Source organism: Kogia breviceps, chromosome 2 (assembly GCF_026419965.1).
Source record: "Kogia breviceps isolate mKogBre1 chromosome 2, mKogBre1 haplotype 1, whole genome shotgun sequence".
Lineage (NCBI taxonomy): Eukaryota > Metazoa > Chordata > Mammalia > Artiodactyla > Physeteridae > Kogia > Kogia breviceps.
The window spans coordinates 141,292,002-141,314,638 of record NC_081311.1 but is presented as its reverse complement, the minus strand read 5'-3'; the positions used below and the strand labels follow the sequence as shown (position 1 = coordinate 141,314,638).

General features: G+C 40.2%; 3 protein-coding genes across 8 annotated transcripts in view; 1 reads left to right on the top strand and 2 right to left on the bottom strand.

Moving 5' to 3' along the window:
- METAP1D (methionyl aminopeptidase type 1D, mitochondrial) overlaps positions 1-3,646 on the bottom strand; it is an 81,989-nt gene extending 78,343 nt beyond the window's left edge. The window contains 2 exon segments of the mRNA XM_059055595.2: positions 3,264-3,343; positions 3,345-3,646. Of these exon segments, the coding sequence (XP_058911578.1) occupies positions 3,264-3,343; positions 3,345-3,646 (382 nt within the window).
- Positions 3,229-22,637, top strand: part of SLC25A12 (solute carrier family 25 member 12) — a 180,402-nt gene continuing 160,993 nt past the window's right edge. Inside the window, exon 1 of one of the 5 annotated variants that reach the window (XM_067026303.1) lies at positions 3,229-3,601. In XM_067026303.1, coding sequence (XP_066882404.1) covers positions 3,584-3,601 — 18 coding nt within the window. In that variant the 5' untranslated portion in view covers positions 3,229-3,583. The remainder of the gene's footprint in view (positions 3,602-22,637) is intronic. The other 4 variants (XM_067026304.1, XM_067026306.1, XM_067026310.1 and 1 more) reach the window with 4 other exon arrangements.
- Positions 19,964-22,637, bottom strand: part of HAT1 (histone acetyltransferase 1) — a 50,401-nt gene continuing 47,727 nt past the window's right edge. For both annotated transcript variants that reach the window (XM_059055596.2, XM_059055597.2), the window contains exon 11: positions 19,964-20,345. In XM_059055596.2, coding sequence (XP_058911579.1) covers positions 20,178-20,345 — 168 coding nt within the window. In that variant the 3' untranslated portion in view covers positions 19,964-20,177. The remainder of the gene's footprint in view (positions 20,346-22,637) is intronic.

Genomic DNA, 22,637 nt, shown 5'->3' with positions numbered 1-22,637 from the left:
GCATTCAGACCTGGTGCTCAGTTCCAGGGGATACTCTGTTGACTTTTAAAAACTGTATAGATTTGACAGTCATTGAGGTAGTTCAATCTGATTGCTGACAACAAAGAGAGGAAACAGGGATGAGGGCTTAGAACAGAATCCTGGGGAACACTAATATTTATAAACCTAGAAGTAGAAGAAGAGCCTAGTGGAAGTCTGGGAAAAATCAGAGAAACAGGAGGCAAGCCAGGAGAGACTGGCTCATAAAAGGAACAAGAGTGTAAAAGAGAAAATACGCCCCCTTCTTTGCCTTCACCATTCCTTCCCATACTCACTGGGCAAAGGATCTTATGTGCCAGCTTCGAGAGCTGGAACAAAGATTCCAATAAAGTGGGAACTAGGAGTGAAAGATTAAGCAAGGAGAGAGCTCCTGGGGCCCCAGGGGAGGGGTTTTGCACCGTTATCAGGGATTTAGTGTCAGTGCTAATACCAGGAGTACCTTCATCCCTAAAAGGCTCTTGTTACCATCTCTCTACCTTCCAAGAGACTAATCCATCCTCTCCCCTTTCCAGTGTAACTACTTAGAGTTTCCACCCATCCCTTAGCCCATGATAGAAGAGAACAAATTTGGCCAAGCTGCAGGGCTTGCGGGATCTTAATTCCCTGACCAGGGACTGAACCCATGCCCTTGGCAGTGAAAGCGCCCAGTCCTAACCACTGGACCACCTGGGAATTCCTCAGAAGAGAACAAGTCTTACCAGCCTCTAAATTCAGTAAGCTCTTGAGCCAGGTACTGTGCTTATTAAGATAGACGTATAGATAAGACACGGTTCCTGCTCAACAGGAATTAACAATCTAGTTAGGAGTGGGGATACAGAGAGGAAGTAGGTAACTACTATATAGAGGGTGTACTGTGATTAAAGCTACAATGAGCTGGAGAGTCATGAGAGAAACCTTATGCCCTTCTTAAGAGGTTAAAAAATATCTTCTGGGACTTCCCTGGTGGCACAGTGGTTAAGAATCTGCCTGCCAATGCAGGGGACACGGGTTCGATCCCTGGTCTGGAAATATACCACATGCCGTGGAGCAACTAAGCCCGTGCGCCACAACTACAGACCCTGTGCTCTAGAGCCTGCGAGCCACAACTACTGAGCCTGAGAGCCACAACTACTGAGGCTGCGTGCCACAACTACTGAAGCCCGTGCGCCTAGAGCCCGTGCTCCACAACAAGAAAAGTCACTGCAATGAGAAGCCCACTCACCACAAGGAAGAGTAGCCCCCACTCACCACAACTAGAGAAAGCCCGCGTGCAGCAACGAAGACCCAAGGCAGGCAAAAATAAATTAAAAAAAAAAATCTCTTCTTCCCATTTCCCAAGAGGGAAAGGTGAACATAGATGTTGATGATAAATCCTGGCACATAAAGCCTTATAGTGGATTAATTTACATCAATCTAAAAGGGTGAAAAGGAGGAAGAGGGAAAAGAGAGGACCTTCATAAATTTATCCTTCATTTTCAACCCTGGGGGGCGGAGAGCAGGTGGTACAGGACAACCTGTCTGCAATGCATAATAAAAGTAATTATGAATAGCCCATAAAGGGGCCTTTCCCTATCACTAAATCTCTTCCTTATGACATATTTTCCCTCCCTCTTCTAATCAGAAGATAACCGTCTTGTGGGGTATAGTGGGATGGGTTACTATAGCTATTTCTGTAATAGCTCTTTCCAAGATTGTCTGAACCACCATTTGTCAAAATCATAGGTGACAAAAAAGATGAGTATGTTATTTCTATACTCTGCAAAGAGATTATATACATATGTATACATATATGTGTGTGTATATAACACGTGTGTGGGGGGGGGTTGGCTCCTCCTCTACCTGGACTATCTGCCCAGATCCTCTTCACCATTACCTGCAGTGCACAAAAAAGAAGTCTAAAAGCCATTATTTCTTGTCAAAAGAGGAAACAGAAAAAAAGTAACTTGATTAGTAAACAGAGTTTGGAATGGAACCCAGATCTTAAGAGATGTAAATGGTGCTCTTTTCACAAGGCTGTACTCTCACACTGGCCTCCACTCTCCCTTCCAACCAGTCCAAAATACTGCCTACATCACCTTCCCTTTACACATCTCTCACCTCATATCTTCCTGTGGCTCCTTAGTCATCTCCACTAACACTGTATTACACTGAAAGACTGAGGTCTGCCTACCAACCTCCTTCCTCTCTAAAAACATCTTCCTTTTTACGTCTCACACATGCTCATCATACTTGTCCTGTCTCATCTGAACTTTGCACACTGATTTCTGTGAAGAGACCATGCCATGCAGGGCAGAGGAATGAGCGCTTAAAAAAAAAAAAAGAAAGAAATCAGTGTCATGTTCAAATGCCCATTTTGCCTCTTAACAATCTGTGCAACCTTAGTCTTATTACTTAACCTCTTTGTCTCACTTTTCTCATCAGCAGAGAATAATGCCTAACTCACTGGGTTTTAAAAGGTAGCTAGCATATGTTAAGTGCTTAACACAGTATCATGTACTTCAAAAGCACTAAATAAACGGTAGCTATTTACTGTGAAAATAATATTTGCCTCACAGGACTGTTGTTCCTACATGCCTGAAACCTAAACAGTCCTTGAAAATATTTTAATTCCCTTTTCCCCCATCCTTGAAACAACTTCCTAGTTCTTTCCAACGATTCAGAAACCAGTTCAAATCCAACAAAGATTCACCTGCAAAAGTACTTGCACATTTACTAAAATCTCACCACTCACACAAGAGTAACACCTACTGAAAGCTAGCCAGACAAAATTTCTCCTCTTCTTAACTTTAAGTCAATGGAAGAGAATAATCACATTTTGCAAGTTCCCCAAAAGACGTGTTGTATCATGCCAACGGATACAAGTTACTTTCTCTGCGGCAACTGGGTGTCCAGGCGCATTTCAGTTACTGTAGGTTCATCGCTCCGCCCCAGGAATAAAAAAGTTTGCTACAGCAATCACACAACTGACGTGGGCGAAGAAAACCTCAGACAATGTCCCATAAATCTCAAGGAGGGACTGTAAATAGATGCCACGCAGTGACGTGATCTAGGCAAGTGACAAATGAACACTTGTGGGTATGTTCCTGTGGCAATGTGTTATCGTGTGTCTGCGTGTGTCCGCAGAACTGAAAGCACATTCGTGTGCGCTGAGATGTCTGATCGCCGACGTCTATTCATTTGAACCCGACTGCGTAGCCAGTGAGCGACAGTGAGAAGCCCCGCGGGGCTGTGCTCCAGGTGCTTACCTCTACGGACGAACAGGTGGACTCCGCTGGGCGCCGCCATGTTGGCGTCGATCACGTGGCCGCGAGCTCTCGCCCCCTCGCCCCGCCCCGCCCATTGGAGCCGTCCAGTCGCAGCCGTGGCGAAGACCCGAGGCGCCGAGGCCGACAGAGCGGGAGTGCGCGTGCGCGCCGGGGGCTGACTGCGGGATCCTAGGCGGCGGAGCGGCTCGGGCACCGGGGCCGGTAGGGGAACCCGCGGCCGGCCGAGCCCGCTCCGGCCGCGAGAGACGGGCTCCAGCCGCGGTTCGTGCGCTCGCTCTGAGCCCCCGCGATCAGGTGGGATGGAAGAAGCCTGTCAGGTAAGCGTGGTATCCAATATTTGTAGCATCAACATTTTGGTGCATGGAAACGTGAAGTTGGGAGGAAAAAATAAAGCACAATCTAGCGTTCAACATAGCACTTTGCATCGTCTGCCCTTTGTTGCAAATTATTTCCCTGGATTCAGTTGAAAGGTAAAATTTGGTTCAAAGTCACCAGCTGCCCCTTTGCTGTCCCAGAATCTACATTACTCAGCAGAGACAACAGACAAAACAGGATCTGTGTGCAGCTGCAAAATCTATTCTGGGTACCACAGTGGGTATATTCAGGGGACTTCTCCTTCCCCAAGGACACCTCGAGCTCAGCGGTATTAAGTGGAGTCAATCCTAAATTTGACTTTTAACAATGAGAGGACGACGTCTGCCAATTGCGCTGCCGAAAGATGAAGCCTACAGAAGGCCAGTTATGAATCAAGTGAGGGAGCTGATGTATCCCTAGTGATGACAGTGTCCATTTTTACCAAATTCGCTGTTCCTCTTATCTGCATTCTGGGGCAGATTTCCATTCTGTCATGGACCAGGTATTAATCATCTTGGTAGCCTGGTACCCAGCAAAGAACCTGATACTCAAGGAATGTCTGGTGAAGGAATTGAACTCTGCATGGACCCAGTCAAACCAAGAATGTTACAGTCTCCAAATGCAGTAAAGATTGATAAGGATTCTTGGTAAACATGTGTGATGTCTCCTAATTAATATTTAAGAATTTAATTTAACTACACACTCCGTGAAAAACTCAGACAATTCAGAAATGAATTTTTAAAGAAAGGGTAAATCCCCTTCCTCACCCTCTCTACACACCACAATCCCACTATTTAGTCAGCCACTGTGTGTGTCATTCCATGCCTTTTACAGGCAAATATGTGTAAAGATTCTAAATGGAATCACATACTTACTGTTGTAACTTGCTTTCCCACTCATAAACATCAAATCTTAGAACACTTAGAGCTCATTCTTTTTAATGACTACATAGTGCTGATGTTTTTACTTTTTTTTCACATCTTTACTGGAGTATAATTGCTTCACAACGTTGTGTTAGTTTCTGCTGTACAACAAAGTGCATCAGCTATATGTATACATATATCCCCATATCCCCTCTTGCGTCTCCCTCCCACCGTCCCTATCCCATCCCTCTAGGTGGTCACAAAGCACTGAGCTGATCTCCCTGTGCTATGCAGCAGCTTCCCACTAGCCATCTATTTTACATTTGGTAGTGTATATATGTCAATGCTAGTCTCTCACTTCATCCCAGCTTCCCCTTCCCCCTGTGTCCTCAAGTCCTGCCCTGCCACTAGGTCCATCAGTACCTCTTTTTTAGATTTCATATATATGCGTTAGCATACAGTATCTGTTTTTCTGACTTACTTCACTCTGTATGACAGACTATCCCTCTACTGGGTATGTACCCTGAGAAAACCATAATTCAAAAAGAGTCATGTACCACAATGTTCATTGCAGCACTGTTTACAATAGCCAGGACATGGAAGCAACCTAAGTGTCCATCGACAGATGAATGGATAATGAGGATGTGGCGCATATACACAAGGGAATATTACTCAGCCATAAAGAGGAACAAAATTAAGTTATTTGTAGTGAGGTGGATGGACCTAGAGTCTGTCGTACAAAGTGAAGTAAGTCAGAAAGAGAAAAACAAGAGTGAATTTGGGTAGTTCATTAGAGGACACATCTATACTTCTTGGAGACCCAGTTTTGTATGCTTTTGGGTCACCTTGAAAGATAAAAAGAAAAAATGTTTTCCACTGAGGTAAATAAAATATACAAGGATGAGAATGAAAAGTACTCTTTCAGGTGACTTCAAGCCCCACCTTTTTCAAATGCAGATCAATTCCAAGGAGAGAGTTTTTGAACGTGCTAATCTGTCCTCAGTGTAACTGAAGCCAACAATCTGAGTGCAGGAAAGGAGCCTGAGAGCAGAACACCGAGTCTCAAGAAGTGTGCAAAAAAAAAGAAACCTAGAAGTCCCTAGAGAAATGTCAGAAGGCATTAAGCCCAATTTCAAACACATCTGAAATAGAACACACGTTCATGTGATTCAGCTCAGCCAATCCTTGGAAAACCAACGCACAATTTATTCCCCTGCAACTAGAAGGAAAAGGAAAAGGAAACAGTATGAGAACTCAGGTAGTACCACCATAGTGGAATCCAGTGAGGAAATTTCCAATAAGTTCAGCAAGGATGTGGATATGCAGGATGAGCTAGAAATGAAGCAGACATGAACTTGCACAGGTGATAGCTTGTGCACCGATTCTTGATTTAGCTTCTTTCATCACATCCTTCTGACCTTAGATTAAGAACTGCTAGCATGTGTCCTCCAAAATCATCAATTTATGAGATATATGCATACTGATCAACGGTACAAAAAAGGGCTGGACCCCTGACATCTAAGATCCGTGGCAATTCTAACATCTATGATCCTGGGTGTTAGGGCATTAGATTGCTTTCATTTAGTTGAGTAACAACTACTGACTCACTTCTCTACTCCATTCCTGCCCATCTTCCCATCTGTGAAATGAAGGTTAATTATGTTGTGGCACTTCATTGATTTGAACTTCCACCATTATTCAGATTTTGTACTTGTGTTTCTTGAAAAAAAAGTTGAATAATTTTTCAAAACCAGGGTTCAAGAAATAAAGTATAACTTCCTAATACCTTCAGTTTCTGTGTCCAGAGATTCATTCTTAAATGTGAAAATATTTTTATTAATTGTGATTAATTATTGCTTTATAGGTCTTTTACCTTGGTTTTTTAAAAGATTGTCTTATTAGCATCTTTTAAAATCTAATCTTTTATTAAAGAAATAAATCAGAAATAAATTCTGACATTCTCATTTTTAAAAGTCATTTTTTTCTTTCCTCCTTCTACTTAATGATAGTTTATTTTAGACTTATATTACATAACTTTTTCAAAAGCTGTATATAAGTTTGTGATGAAATTATATTGGTTTCTATAATGTAGATACTGAATTTGTAATTCAGATTAACAGTTTAAAATACTCTAGGGATTATGCTACATGAAGTAAATATTTTTTTAAAAAAATAAATTTATTTATTTATTTTTGGCTGCATTGGGTCTTCGTTGCTGCTCACAGGCTTTCTCTAGTTGCAGAGAGCAGGGGCCACTCCTCGTTGTGGTGCACGGGCATCTCACTGTGGCGGCCTCTCCTGTTGCAGAGCACGGGCTCCAGGCACGCAGGCTCCAGCAGTTGTGGCACGCAGGCTCAGCACTTGTGGCTCGAGGGCACCAGAGCGCAGGCTCAGCAGTTGCGGCGCATGGGCTTAGTTGCTCCGCGGCATGTGGGATCTTCCCAGACCAGGGCTCGAACCCATGTCCCCTGCATTGGCAGGTGGATTCTTAACCACTGCACCACCAGGAAAGTCCCAGTAAATCCTTTTAAAAATAAATTTTGCTTTGTAATACATCATCCTGTAACTTGTTACACAGTTTAGATTTTTAAGTACTTATGAAGATTACTTATAATGCAAGATACTTAAAAACATAGACTATAAAATAAAGACTAAGGTGCTTACATATCTATGGAAGAAGCTTGTTACATATGAACACGTAAGACTAACTGAAATAAAGTGGTGTTTCCTACTAGGCACAAAGCAGGTTCTGTGGCCTGCCGGGGGAAACTGGTGCCCTGGGACCTGCACAGCTTCAGTAGGGCTGTCATTTAGCCTCAGGTGCCTTCATCCTCCCTTTCTGAGCTTGCTTCTCAGTTTTGCCATCTGAATCAGAAAAATTAGCCTTTTGGTTTAATATCAGGATCGTTTCTTAGCAGTTTACTGTATGGCTTGAGAAGAATATTTCCCATCCTGCCCTCCAATGTGTTCAGTTTTAGTGTGAGGAAATACTTTTATTTATTTACATTTTTTAAAGCTTTTAAAAAAATTTGTTTATTTATTTATTTATTTAGTTTTGGCTGCACTGGGTCTTTGTTGCTGCGTGCGGGCTTTCTCTAGTTGCGGTGAGTGGGGGCTACTCTACATTTTTTTAAAGTCAAATGAACGTTCTTTCCAAGAACTTGGAGTCCTGCATAAACATAATCTGCACATATAACAAGGAGCTGTCTAAGCTGACTGGACCCCTCTAAAGTTAAGGTCCAGCTTCACATGATTCTATGTTCAGGCAGAAAGTTTCTAAGGCACTCTCAGCCAACTTGCTGGTAGAATGTTGTTTCCTATACCAATCACTTGAGACAATGATGGAGATGTTACTGGGTAATCTAGGGGTACCCTTAGAGAAAATGTGTAAATGCTCCATGTTTTCTTGAGGAAAAGTAGTGTCATGTGCAAGAGGCTCTGTCCGTGCTGTTTGTACCCTGCTTCCTTCGTCTCTAGCAGTGTCAAGAGGAAGCCAGGAGGCAGGGGAGGGGGGCTGGCATCGTGTGTGACCCTCCTGCCCCCCTATTTTTGATCTGTATAATGACATTTTCTAGACCATGTAATTCCTAGGCAAATGAAACTTTAAGTTCCACCCCCTTCTAACAAGATTGCCCTACCTGAGCCCCTCCTACATTGAAATTCTGAAGATTCTGTGGCTCTCCAGCCCTTTAGGCCTAATCCAAGTGGGCTCAGCAAGTAGCATGCTGCACCCTCCCAAGCAGCCTATCATTGTAATTAAGCAGAGTGGAATGGGATCAGATAGGGCTAACTTAGCTGTAGGGTAAGACCAAACTTTGTCTCAAGGGAGTTGTTGCTCTCAGGCACAGTCTGGCCCACGTTCATTTAAAGCCGCTCCAACCTCTTGGCTTGAAAGATATTATGGGAGATTTGTAAGCAGAAATAGTGCTTCAGCATAACAGCCTGTCCATTGTTGGAGCAGCAGGCCACCTGGAATGGTGGCAGGGGCCAAGGGAGGGAAGAGCTAGGAAGGCCATAAGGAAGAGGATGAGGGTGGTCCCAGACCTCACTCATTGATGCATCTGAGTTTTAATCTTTTTTTAAAAATTGAGGTATAGTTGATTTACAATATTATATTAATTGCAGGTGTACAACATAATTATTCAAACTTTTTATGGATTATACTCCACTTATAGTTATTATAGTATATTGGCTGTATTCCCTGTGTTGTACAATGTATCCTTGTAGCTTATTTACCTTACGCATAGATGCTCGTACCTCTTAATCCCCTACGCCTATCTCTTGCCCTTCTCCCCTTCCCTCTCCCCACTGGTAACCACTCATTTGTTCTCTGTATCTGTGAGTCTGTTTCTTTTGTGTTATACTCACTAGTTTGTTTTATATTTTAGTTTCCACTTATAAGTGATAACATACAGTATTTGTCTTTCTCTGTGTGACTTATTTCACTAAATATAATATACCCTCCAGGTCGATCCACGTTGTTGCAAATGGCAAATTTTCATTCTTTTTTATGACTGATAGTATTCTGTTGTACATATACCACATCTTCTTATCCATTCATCTGTTGATGGATACTTAGGTTGTTTCTTGGCCATTGTAAATAATGCTGCTATGAACATTGGGGTGCATGTATCTTTTCAAATTAGTGTTTTTGTTTTCTTGGGATATATACCCAGGAGTGGAATGGCTGGATCATATGGTAGTTCTATTTTTAGTTTTTTGAGGAACTTCCGCACTATTTTCCACAGTGGCTGTTGAGTTTTATCATGAGGGACAGGGCTTCCCTGACCTTATTTCTTGGCACTGGCTCTAAGGGAAGCTGAGTTAAAGCAGAAGTGGTGATATTTGCCCGATGAAATCTAAATTAAAATGTGTACCGTTATCGACTATCATCCATTCTCAATTAGTAAGCCCTGGAAAAGTAGCACCTGCTTACACACTTCTGGAGAATGAAGAATTCCATGCAGAGTAAGGAAGAAAGGCAAAAAGTTTCCAAGAGAATTTAGTGATCAATCAGCCAATCAATAAATACTTAAGTGCCTACTCTAGGCTCCAAGGAGATGTGATGTTACTTTTGTTCTTAGGAAGCCAATTAGAAAGCCGAGACTAACATGCTCACAAAATTCTCCGTAAAGAAAGACCAAGTACCCTTGAGACTATAAGCCTCTTAGGAGCAACACCAGGTGTGAGGGGTCACAGATTTTGGCTATCCCTGGCTGCCAAGACCTGAGAAAAATGCTGAACTCTAATTATATAAATTCCCAGGAACTTGCACCTGTTAAAATCCTTCCTGCAAAGATGAAGGTGAAAGGGAAATAATGCTTCCTTTACCATCTCTAATCCACATTTGTAAAAAAAGAGAAAGGAAAACGCTCTCGATCTCATTGTTAGAATTTTTTTAAAATTTTTAAAAAATTTATTTATTTAATTTATTTATTACTTTTGACTGTATTGGGTTTTTGTTGCTGTGAGCGGGCTTTCTCTAGTTGTGGCAAGCCGGGGCTATACTCTTCGTTACGGTGCGCGGGCTTCTCATTGCGGTGGCTTCTCTTGTTGTGAAGCACGGGCTCTAGGCGCGCGGGCTTCAGTAGTTGTGGCGCGCAGGCTTCAGTATTTGTGGCTCACGGGCTTTAGAGCGCAGGCTCAGTAGTTGCAGCGCACAGGCTTAGCTGCTCCGCGGCATGTGGGATCTTCCCGGACCAGGGCTAGAACCCGTGTCCCCTGCACTGGCAGGCAGATTCTTAACCGTGGAGCCACCAGGGAAGCCCCTAGAATTTTTTAAAGTCTGTTTTGGTTTTTCTTTTTTGTTTACACATGTATGTAATATGTGCTCTTTAAAAACATTTTAAAAATACGGAAGTGTAAAATATAGAAAGTAGAAGTTCCCCAGAAAAGCTCTTCCCAGGTTATCACTGTTAATACGTTGATATGTATTCATCCAGAGTTCTTTCTGTTCATATACCATTTGCTGAACTTTCTAAGGGAAGTTACCTGTTTTACTGTGACTAGTCACACATCTTTATAGAATAAAAGACAGACTAGGCAAACCACATGTGAGAGGACAGGAATGCATAGTATTACCTATGTCTTTGTTGCTGTCTACTGTACATTCTCTTTTCCTTTTGCCTTCACTCTGCCCTTGTTTCTCTTTTTCCAATGTTTCCACCCTTCTATAAGATTACTCCTCTTACTGTTTTTTCCCTTTCCCTCCTGAAATGATGGTACATTCCTGGTTACCTTCTCCTATTTTTTCGTCTTTGCTTACCCTTCTGCTGGGTTTATGGTTCTGTGTTTACTGTAGTGTGTTTGAGTAAACAGTGTCCTGTAGGGTTATGTGAGACCAGTTCATATAGAAAGCAGTTGGGCCACTAAGATCAGAGGTTGAAAATATTTGTGATTTTGACGTTTCCTACCTAGAAGTATGAAGCAGTACTCCTTGGTCAGTGAACAGTTATGCAGACTACACTGCAGTAAGAATCTCCAAAGTGGAGATTATGAAATAACAAGGGATTTAATAATAGAAAAAGAAAACTAGCCTGTGTGTCCCTTTTCCCTCTCCCACTCTCCACCTCCACTCCCCAAACTGGCTGACAAACTAAGCAGAAATGCACTACTGCTTAAATTGCATTTCTTAACTTCTACTCGCCTCTCACTCAACAGATTCTGTATTCAAGATGGAAGCTGTTGAAACAAACAAGGGGGCAGATGCTGCCTCGACCTCTCTTCCCATTGAGCTGAGCTCCTCTGTGCTCCCATCCACTTTAACCCAGAGAATAACCTGTCTGGAGAGCATTCTTCTCATCTGAGGCACACGCAAACATCACCGCATTTTCCTTTGCTGGAGAAAGGATAAAGGAAGAAAGGCGGCAGCTGCTCCAGGAGCAGAGAGCAAACAAGCCTCACGGTGGTGGTCCCACAGCCTTCACAAAGGGGATTCAGAGAGCTAGGCAAACACACTGCACAGCCCAAGACTTCTGCACAGATTCACCTGCCAGTATTATTCATTAAAGATCTAAAGAACTGTCCAGGTGAACTGAGAGTCTAACCAAAGCACGTTTTCCAACCGGTCTTTTATGGAGTTGGAAGGAGAATACAGTTGAAGAACTGGAAAGGCCTTTAAAGATCACCTAATCCAACTAGAACTCTACCCCTTCCAATGTTAAGGTAAAGCTAGTGAGGCCCGGAAAGGTCATAGGAGAGAAGATTCTCCCCTTTTCCAGCCTGTGTACATTGTAACACTGGAGGTCTTAAAAATATTTGTTTTATAAGACATTTATCAGGCATTTCTTGTAGCATTTTACACACAACAGCTCTTCAGATGTTCATGAGACCGCATTACCCTTTTACTGCATTATATTTCTCCACAGAGTTAATGAAAAGCCCCCCAAATTATGACGTGAACAATTTCAAAGCATTGGTTTTACATTTAGTGTCTGTTGATTCATAGGGCCAGTGTGTCAAAGATGGGGACAGTTTGCTTTTGGTAGCCAAATAAAGTATATGGTAAACTATGGTTCCCTGGAGAATCAGTTTCCAAAGAAAAGAACTGAGTATAGCCCTCTTTTTTTTTTTTTTTTTTCTTAAAGAAAGCTCTTTACTGTCTTTTGGCAAATTCTGCTTTGTGGAAGTCAGGCTGAGCACAATCTCACTGTTTAAAGGTGCCACTTACCTGCTTCAGATAAACTTGTTTTTAAAATTTCCTTAGTTTACGGTTGTATTTTATTTGACAATTATATGGAGCTTCAGTTGCTGAACAATATTTAAACAAAATTTTATATCAAGGTAACACATATTTGGTTTTAAAAAACATGCAATTGGGGCTTCCCTGGTGGTGCAGTGGTTGGGAGTCTGCCTGCCGATGCAGGGGACGCGGGTTCGTGCTCCTGTCCGGGAAGATCCCACACGCCGCGGAGCGGCTGGGCCCGTGAGTCATGGCCGCTGAGCCTGCGCGTCCGGAGCCTGTGCCCCGCAGCGGGAGGAGGCCGCAACGGTGAGAGGCCCGCGTACCGAAAAAATAAAAAAATAAAAAACATGCAATTATAATAAGGTTTACAACGAAAAGCAATAGTCTCCCATCCTACTGTCTCCCAGTTTGACCCGACTCAACCAATCTTAACTGTTTTCGTTTCTAGTTACTTCTCAAAGCCATGCCAATTATAGTTTATTATATTTAGACTCTTTCTTTACACTTTTTTCATAATTTCCTATTCTAATTTGGACCAATTACTTTTTTTTTTTTTTTTTTTTGTGGTACGCGGGCCTCTCACTGCTGTGGCCTCTCCCGTTGCGGAGCACAGGCTCTGGACGCTCAGGCTCAGCGGCCACGGCTCACGGGCCCAGCCTCTCCGCGGCACGTGGGATCTTCCCAGACCGGGACACGAACCTGGGTCCCCTGCATCGGCAGGCGGACTCTCAACCACTGCGCCACCAGGGAAGCCCTGGACCAATTACTTTTGTAGACATGTTATTCAGTTGCCATCCTCAGATTTTTTTAATTGGAATCAGAATAGTTTTACTATTTCCTGTACTCCACATCTTACATGCTCTGATTTCACCTTCATGCCGTTGAAATAGATCAACTAGTAACTTCATCAGAAAGTGTGTAAAGTAAGTTTTCTGATTTCATAGATTTCCAAAACCACCTTTCTTTTCTCTCACACTTGGGTGTAGGATTCTTTATTCAAAATCATTTTCCATCAGAACTCTGAAGTCATTGTTCCATTGTCTTTTAGCTTGAAGTATGGCTGATAAGAGGAGTCTGGTGCTGTTTAAATTCCCCTTCCTCTCCCAAGTTTCCCCCTCTGAAAGCTTTTAGCACTTTTATTTTATGCTCAGTGTTTTGAAATTTAATAATGTAGTCTACATGTGGATCCTTTTAGATAAGTGGTGTAGTGGTTAAAAACAAGTGAATTATACTGCCTGGGTTAAAAATCCTATCTCTGCCACCTACTAGCTGTGTGACGGGTGAAATAATCTCCCTCGACCTCACTCGAGGAGGATACCATGTGTACCTCTGAAGGTTGTTGTGCGAACTGAGATGACTGTTACAAGTGCTTAGCAGATAGTAAGTGCTCCATAAATGCTAGTGATGATTTAATCCTGCTCAACCTTCAGTGAACTCTTCTAATTTGAAGATTCTGCAACTTTGCAGAGTCTGCAACTCTGAGGAATTGTCCTCCCTTTCTTTGATAATGTCCTTCTGTTTGCTTTTCCTCTCTGAAAATAAGCCAGCTATCAGATTTCCCACATTGATTTCTCTTTTCTCTCATATTTTCTCTTTTTTGATGTTCTGGGGAATTTCTTCAACTTTATACCCCAAGTTTCTGCTGCTTGAATTATAACAGTCATTTAAAATTTCTAAGAACTCTTTCTTATTCACTGATTGTTCCTTTTTCATAGTATTGTTTTTATTTCATATATGCAATATCTTTCCCGTCTTATTTTGAAAACATAAACGCATAAAGGTTGAAAGAATCACATAGTGAACACCTGTATATCCCTCCCACCTAGATTCACTAATTTAAAACTTTTGTCATATTTGCTTCATTTCTGTTTATGTACATATGTCTATGTATGCCATTTACACAAACATACTTTTTTCCTGGACCATTTGAATGTCAGCTGCAGATGTCATGACTCTGTTCCTAGATAGTTTAGCATGTGACTTCTAGGAATAAAGACATTCTCCTACACAATCACAGTACCATTATCACAACAATGAAAATTAACAAAATTCCATATCATCTAATATAGTCCATATTCAAATTTCTCTATTGTCTCAAATGTGTGCAAAACGTACCAAAATGTTAAATGTCCATGCCTTTTAAAAATATTTATTTATTTATTCTTGGCTACATTGGGTCTTCATTGCTGTGCATGGGCTTTCTCTAGTTGCGGTGAGCAGGGGCTACTCTTCCTTGCGGTGCCTGGGCTTCTCATTGCGGTGGTTTCTCTTGTTGTGGAGCACGAGCTCCAGTAGTTGCAGCACGTGGGCTTCAGTAGTTGCGGCATGCAGGCTCTAGAGTGCAGGCTCGGCAGTCGTGGCACACGGGCTTAGTTGCTCCGCGGCATGTGGGATCTTCCCAGACCAGGGCTCGAACCCGTGTCCCCTGCAGGGGATAGGCAGGCAGATTCTTAACCATAGGATTGGGTTAAACACACTGAGACCAAACTATGGAATAAATATCCAACAGCTGTTTAGAATCAAGGTGTTTAGAATTGAAGTGTTCTGATATGCACTAATAAAGATATGAGTTAAATTTAACTGGAAAAGATGCCAAGTACTGCATGTAGTATATCACCATTTGTGTTAAAACAAAAAATGATGGCTTTCTGAAACTGATAATCAACTCTAAGGGACAAAAGAGAAACTGGGAAAAGTAATTGCCTCTGGAGAAGTGACTTAGGTGACTGCCTGGGAGGGCAGTTTACTTCTTATCAAATACTCTTAACTCATTTTGAATTTTGTACTATGTCCATGTTACATAATAAAAAAGTGAGTGCTTAATGTGGGTGAATATCCAATCCCATATAGCAGTGGTTCTTAACCAAGGGTGATTTTGCCCCCCGGAGGACATGTGGCAATGTCTGGAGACATGTTTGGTTGTTACAGCTGGAGGTGGGGATAGTACTGCCGGCACCTAGTGCGTAGAAGCCAGGGGTGCTATTAACCAGCCAATACACAGGTCAGCCTGGCAAAACAAAGAGTGATCTGGCCCAAAATGCCAATAGTGCTGAGGTTGAGAAACTCTGCTGTAGAGCAATTCTTCTGGATGGTAAGGTTTGAGAAGAGCTAAGCAAGACTAAAGGAATAAACAAAAAGAAAGTCATGTGCATATGCTTAAGCGTTATCATCGTGCCTTTAAGGTACTTCATATTTCTAGTAGTATAGAAGTATAGGTTAGAGAAGTCCAATATGCTCTTGTTTGCATAGCTGATTCCAGATTGATACACTATTATGCTTCTGTAACCTTAGCTGGTGTTAATAATTTTAACTGTTGTGAACAGTAGTATGGTCACTTTAAGAATAAGGTCAGACTAAAGTCCATGATTTCTAGACTTTAATCTGTTAAGTATACTTGCACATGTATGCACAGCACATGTACAAGAACATGCATGCATTGCAGCACTGTTTGTAACGAAAGATACTGACACAACCTAAATAATAGGGGACTGGTAGATTAACTTATGGTATATCCATACAATGGATACCATGCAGCCATAGCTCTGATTATCTCCAAGATATCATTAAGTTTAGGGAATTCCTTGGTGGTCTGGTGGTTAGGACTCTGAGCTTCCACTGCAGGGGGCTCAGGTTCAATCCCTGGTCAGGGAACTAAGATTCCCCCAAGCCTTATGGCACAGCCAAAAAAAAAAAAACCAAAAACCCCCAAAACCAAGATATCATTAAGTTTAAAAAGCAAGAGAACAATATCTGTAGGAGGTTACCATATGTATATATGATACATAAAAGATATATATGCTCATTTATGCATCTATCTCTGAAAGATATGCAAGATCTCAGAAATAGCGGTTGTTTCTAGAGGACTGGGGCAAGGAACTCTTCACAGTATGTCCTTTTGCATTTTTGTACTATATGTATACTACTTTTAATTTATTTTTTATTTTTATTTATTTTTAATTTTTATTTTTTTTGTGGTATGCGGGCCTCACTGTTGTGGCCTCTCCCGTTGTGGAGCACAGGCTCTGGACGCGCAGGCTCAGCGGCCATGGCTCACGGGCCCAGCCGCTCCGCGGCATGTGGGATCTTCCCGGACCGGGGCACGAACCCATGTCTCCTGCATCGGCAGGTGGACTCTCAACGACTGCGCCACCAGGGAAGCCCTACTACTTTTTATATACATAGACAGCTCTAAGTCAATGAGTTAATGCACTGTTTAACACCACTGCAATGCATAATACAAGGAGAATGAAATATGTATTACAATAAGATGTAAAGGCATATGGAAACACAGAAAAGTTGTAGATGTTGAAAAATCAAAATGTTGAGAGGAAACGAGGAACTTCAAGCCACACTTCAAATAAGGCACCAATAATTTGTCATTACAAATAAACATCCTTTTTCCTAATACTTCTTCCTGCAGGTTATATAAACAAGAGGGCAGTTGGGGTATTTGTCTAGTGACTAGGGCAAACATGCAGGTGAGGTATTTCCCAGATGGTGATGAAAGAAAAGCCCCTCCTGGAATGCTTAAGACTTGGTTGGCCTACTTGATGGAAGTTGAGATGGAGGAGTGGAAGCCAGGAGTCTAGGGTATATAGTCCTGGCTTTGCCACTAATTCACAGTGTGACCTTAAGCAAGTGAACCTCTAGATCTATTGTCCATCTATAAAATGAGAGTGTAGATCCTAAAAGACAAATTTAAAAAATCAAATGGAAAGGTTGGATTAATAACAATTGTGTCCAAGCTAAATCAACTTATGAAATTCCTTTGTTTTAAAATATACCTTAGAACATTTTGAAATATTTTGTTGATATGCTAAGGTATTTCAAAGGAGCTTAATAAATAAATGTAAGAGTGTTTTGTCTACGGCTTCCAAGTCACTACAGGAGTGCAGTAAGAAGTAGAAAAGAGAGGGAGTGACAGATTCTGTTGGGGAGATTGAATAAATAATTCTAAGAAAAAAATAATCAAATGGATAATTCCTATCAGGGAAAAAAATTCACAGAAACATGGAAAAATATTCAACCTTCCCATTAAGCAAAAGGAATATAAATTTTAGATTTTATACCTATTGAGGCAACAAAATCAACATTCCGTACCACTGAATTCTGTTAAAACCAGTATACACATTAATATCTGTAATTTACAAAGCATTCTGGAAGATATGGCATGTTTATATAGCTGAGCCATAGAGATATTCCTACCTTTTGACTCAGTAACTGCATTTCCCAGGAATTTATCTTGAGGAATACTTAACAGATACAAAAATATATATACACGAAGACACTAATTCATTTGAATGTTGTAATAATAAAAGAAAAAACCCTAGGCAAATGGTTTAAGGTGGGCACATCAACATGAAATATTATACATCTATAAGAACCATTTTGAACACTAGAAATGTTTGTTAAAAACAAAATGCTACTATGTTCAATGTATATAGAGATAATATATAAAATAATTTCATTTAGAAGGAAGAACTATGGGTACCTTATTATTTAATCAGTATTTAATATTCTCAAACTGGCTTTTCAATTCTAATAAAAAGAACGTAAGAATGAATTTGAGGAAGTAATCACTTGACCTCTGAGGTCTGTGATTCTAATAATTCTCTGATACGGCACTGGAGGCTTTGCTGTGAGCTTTCCTTTAGTAGGCAAGAAAACAGATCAGATAAATCTTCAGAATAGACAAGACTCTGGTACAGCAAGCTGAGGCCCCTGCAATTTGGAGACAGTCAGGGACATATAGTGTTTTTTTTTTTTTTCCTGTCACACATAAACTAACATATAAACTGAATTTTGTGTGATTTAGAAAAACACTTTTAGACATATACTACACCTACACCCACATCTGAGTAGAAAAGCTTAAGAGTGATGAGAAAAGACGTAAAAAGGATTAAGCACACATCTTAGAACAGGGAGGGAGCCTTGAGATAATTCTAGTACAACCTCATTTTACAGATGAAAAACACTGATGCTTAGAAAGGAAACATGATATTACACGTAGAGAAAATGCAACTTGGAGAAGATGGAAAAATAATAATAAGAGTGGTGGACGGGGGAAGGGAAAAAGGTAAAGGCAGCAAGTAAATACAGTCAATGTGTATGTGGGTGATAAAGCAGAGGAAGGCTACTACCACAGGGTGAAAAGTGACTGCTAAGACCTAGAAGGTGGCTGTGTTAGGTTTCACACACGGTCCTGTACATCTATCCTGGTATTTAATTAGCCTGCACAAGGTGCAGATCTAACAGACGTACTCTTCTAACTCAAAATGAAGGTACAGCCTTTCAAGTCCAAAAGATGAATGCTAAATGAGATCTTTAACCATGGAACATAGAACACTGTTTAAAAACAATGTACAGAAATGGGTATCACACCGGCTTTTTCTAGTTTCTATATAAAAAAGGATGTTGAAAGATAATTTATTTAGATTGTACTGATTTTCTTTGTCCGAGCTCATTTTTAGGTATCAATTGTCACTTTTCAATAAAAAATTTTAAAATCTGCTAATTTAGATGGAAAACAAACTGTTTTCATATAGTTTCAGAAGGACTTTGAACTGGTTCACTCAATGTGTACACGTTATGTACATGTATATACTCTTTCAGAAATCAACAAATTTAATCTGTATGTAAGCTTCTGAGATGAGATTGCCTGAAACGTTTGCAACACTCTCATTTTAAGGGGATGGTTTAGTGCCATTGGTATGCTGCTGGCCACAGCTATTTTGTGTCCAGAGGGTACTAGTCCCTTTCCTTCTCCTATGTTTGACAGATTTTACTGATGGAAAGCTGATCTAAGGATAAGACAGTGCTTGTCCAAGTTGGGATTTTGCCTTGAGCATTGAACACATCAGATTTTAAAAGTAAAGTTCAACTTACATCTCATTTTTGATGTTATACAATACGTGGCTTACTGGCACACATTAAAAAAATCAAGCTTTTACTTTTAATGACTGTATCAAGCAACTTATTTAGCTCTACTTCAATAAAATAAAAACTATATTAAGCAATTTATCATTACTTTGTTTTTTTCTTTGTTGGACTTCAACATCTTGGTAACCTTATATCAAATCACAACAGATATATACCTCTTTTACACAAGATATATTTCAACAATGGTGTGTAAACTGGATTTATGAATTGATTTCTATCTTATATTATTATTTATAAAGTTTGTGGTAACTTCCAAATTATCTTCAATTAATATTTGATGCCAAACATTTAGGTTTTAGGCTGTATTTAGTTTCCCTTCTATTACCCGCCCTACTCCCAACAAGTGGTTAATAGCTTATTTAAAACAACTCTAGGGCTTCCTTGGTGGCGCAGTGGTTGAGAGTCCGCCTGCCGATGCAGGAGAATGGGTTCGTGCCCCGGTCCGGGAAGATCCCACATGCCGCGGAGCGGCTGGGCCCGTGAGCCATGGCCGCTGAGCCTGCGCTCCGCAATGGGAGAGGCCACAACAGTGAGAGGCCCGCGTACCGCCAAAAAAAAAAAAAAAAACTCTAAACTAGGAACATTTCCTACTTAGAAAAATCACATAATGAGACCAAGATTACTAGGAAGACCTTAAAGAAATGTGTTTTAAATGTGCCAGATGTAAAATCTTAGAAGCTAAGTGTGGGAGGAATGATAGTAAAAGCTTAAAACCTAACGTTTTTTAACAAGACTGAAGAAGTTTATCATAAGTATTTAAGAATCATATCAGTACACATTAACATATCACAACTAAGCATTTATTACACTGTTTAAGAAGGGAAGCAAGTGCAGTGGTATTTTAGAAGCTATATCTTTTTTTAATGTAATATATGCTCATAGACTCTAAACAGTATTTTAAAATATACAATCTCTCCAAAAGAAAATATTTAACTAAAGATAACTTTTAATGTAAGTAAAATGTTACAAGATTTTAAAATTAAAGTCATCATCTGATTTTTCACAACACATGTACAGAAATTTTCAAACTTCCTGTACAGAGAAGTATAACCTCTACTCTTGAGCAAGGCGTTCAATAACACGTCGATAATCTTCCACAAGTTCCTGAAAGCTTTCTTCCAGCTGTTCATGTTGCATGCTTATTTCTATTTGGTTCATCTGGTTCGTCAGTTCTTCTGGTCTGAGACATTTTCTCATTTTAGCAAGATCTCTCTGTTTTTTCTAAGCAACAAACACAATTATTGGTTAGACTAAGCTAATAAAATTCTAATATAAAGAAATATGTCTCCAATGTTAAAAATAATAGTAGTAGGAATATGCCCAAATTTGTCCCATACATTTTTTTCTTAAGGAAGCCTAAACATAATGTTAACTGTGAACTATAAACTCTCTAAAAGGAAGGTTCCAGAAGACATGTAATTTGTGTCAATTAATGGTAAATATAGATATGTGACTAACAGCCCTCTTTCCAAAGCATAATAAAGAACTGGCCAGTATAGACACTCAAATACTTCTTTAATAAAAAAAAATTAACTGAAGAAAGACAACTGAGATTAAATGCTATTATTTCATCTCACTATTTAATCATTAATTACATTACATTAATTTTCATTCCAAACTGGCTTCTGCCACTAGGCTCATTTATGAGTTCCCTTACCCAGAGATGTATTTATGGACCACATGTTAATTTCAACATAAACTGTTGGAAGAGTTTCAGAAAGATGAGCCCCAAACTGTCACATTTTAAAAAACAATATTAACTAGCATTTACTGAGTCTCTACTGTCCAGACATACATTATCTTATTAAACCCTCTCCATTTTACTGAGAAGGAAACCACCCTGCTGAGGAGTTTGCACCACACTGAGGGGCTGGTAACAACTTTTAAACAGGATACTGTATCAGAACAATACTGAGGACGGGACTGGGGGGTCAGGTCAGCAGCTCCTGCAGCGCTTCAAGTTAAGAGATGATGAAAGTCTAAACCAAGTCAGTAGCAGCAGAGATGGAAGGAACAGAACAGATTTAGGGAAGAAAACACTGGGTGATGTGGGGAAAGAAGAATGAAGAAGGACTCCAAGATTCCTGGGTGGGTGGCAACACTGCATTATATAAAACACTGTAATATATGAAACCTTCATACATTTTGGATAAACTATTTTAGATTACATCAATCCTCTTTTATTAAAGCATATAACGAAGAGCTAACTCTACATAGAGATCAGAAATCACATATATTAACTCATGTAATCCTAACAACTCTATAAGATAGGCACTATAATTTTTTTCAATTGATAAAGAAAAATAAAGACGCAGGAGTTAAATAACTTACAGAGGTAGTAAGCTGAGAAGCCAGGATTCAGCTCCTAATGATCTGCTTGGAAGTCTGTATTCTGAGTCCCTATATCTAACTGACTTCCAAAGACATTTTTAAAAAAACAACACAAAACCCTAAAAACGATATCTTAAATCCATCCTAAAAACTAATAAATGTCCCCTTAAAGGAAACCCTAATAATTCTGGAATATAGACATATACAGTGCTTCTCAAACTTAAAATGTGCACAAAGATCACCTGGGAACCTTGTTAAAATGCAGATTCTGATTCAGCAGATATGGGGTGGGGTGAGATTCTGCAGTTCTAACAAGTTTCCAGGTGACATTAATGTTGCTGATCTCCCCCACCCTGACCCCTCCCCTCGCCAGCATGGCTTGGGGGATCTTAGTTCCCCAACCAGGGATCGAACCGGTGCCCCCTGCACTGGAAGCGAAGAGTCTTAACCACTGGATCACCAGGGAATTCCCAATGTTTTTGATCTTCTAACCACACTTTGAATATTCTAGAGAAGTGATGAAAATTCAAATTTATTGTTCCCAAGGCCTGGAAGGACAGTATATTTCTTACTCTTCAAACACGTGGATGATAAATGCTTTGTTTCTGCTGTAAAAGTTATTTTTTCTGCCAAGAGGCACAACTGCCCTATATAAGAGCATCTAAGTTAAGGAAACAGCTCAGGAAGTAAAGGGTCATGCATCCAAAAATTATTGTGGTATGTGGTAGGAATAAAAGCTATTTTTCTAAACTGCTAACCAGTTATAACATTTATGAAATAATCTAACCATACTGCTTGACTATGCCTCCAATCATATTAAATTCTTATATATAATAGAACCATCATATTAATTCTTAAATATTTCTTGACTATCAATTCTGTTCCAAATAACCTACAGAGTGAATCATGTGCCAGTAACATACTGTTTTAAATTATCTTGTTTTTAAATCTCTAAGAGTGCTTACTTCCCCAATTTATCTCCCCCTTCCTTGCCACCTTCAATTTCTTCATTGTCAGTTTTTTTCAGATGGATGTCAGAATTAATCTCTACTATAATTTTTATGGGCATGGCAGTACATCTCTGAACTAAATTTTCTCTGAACTAAATTTAAGAGTTCTAAGTACCTTGGAATAAAAAATACATGCACTAGCTTTATGGAAAAATGTGAAACTGTTATATAG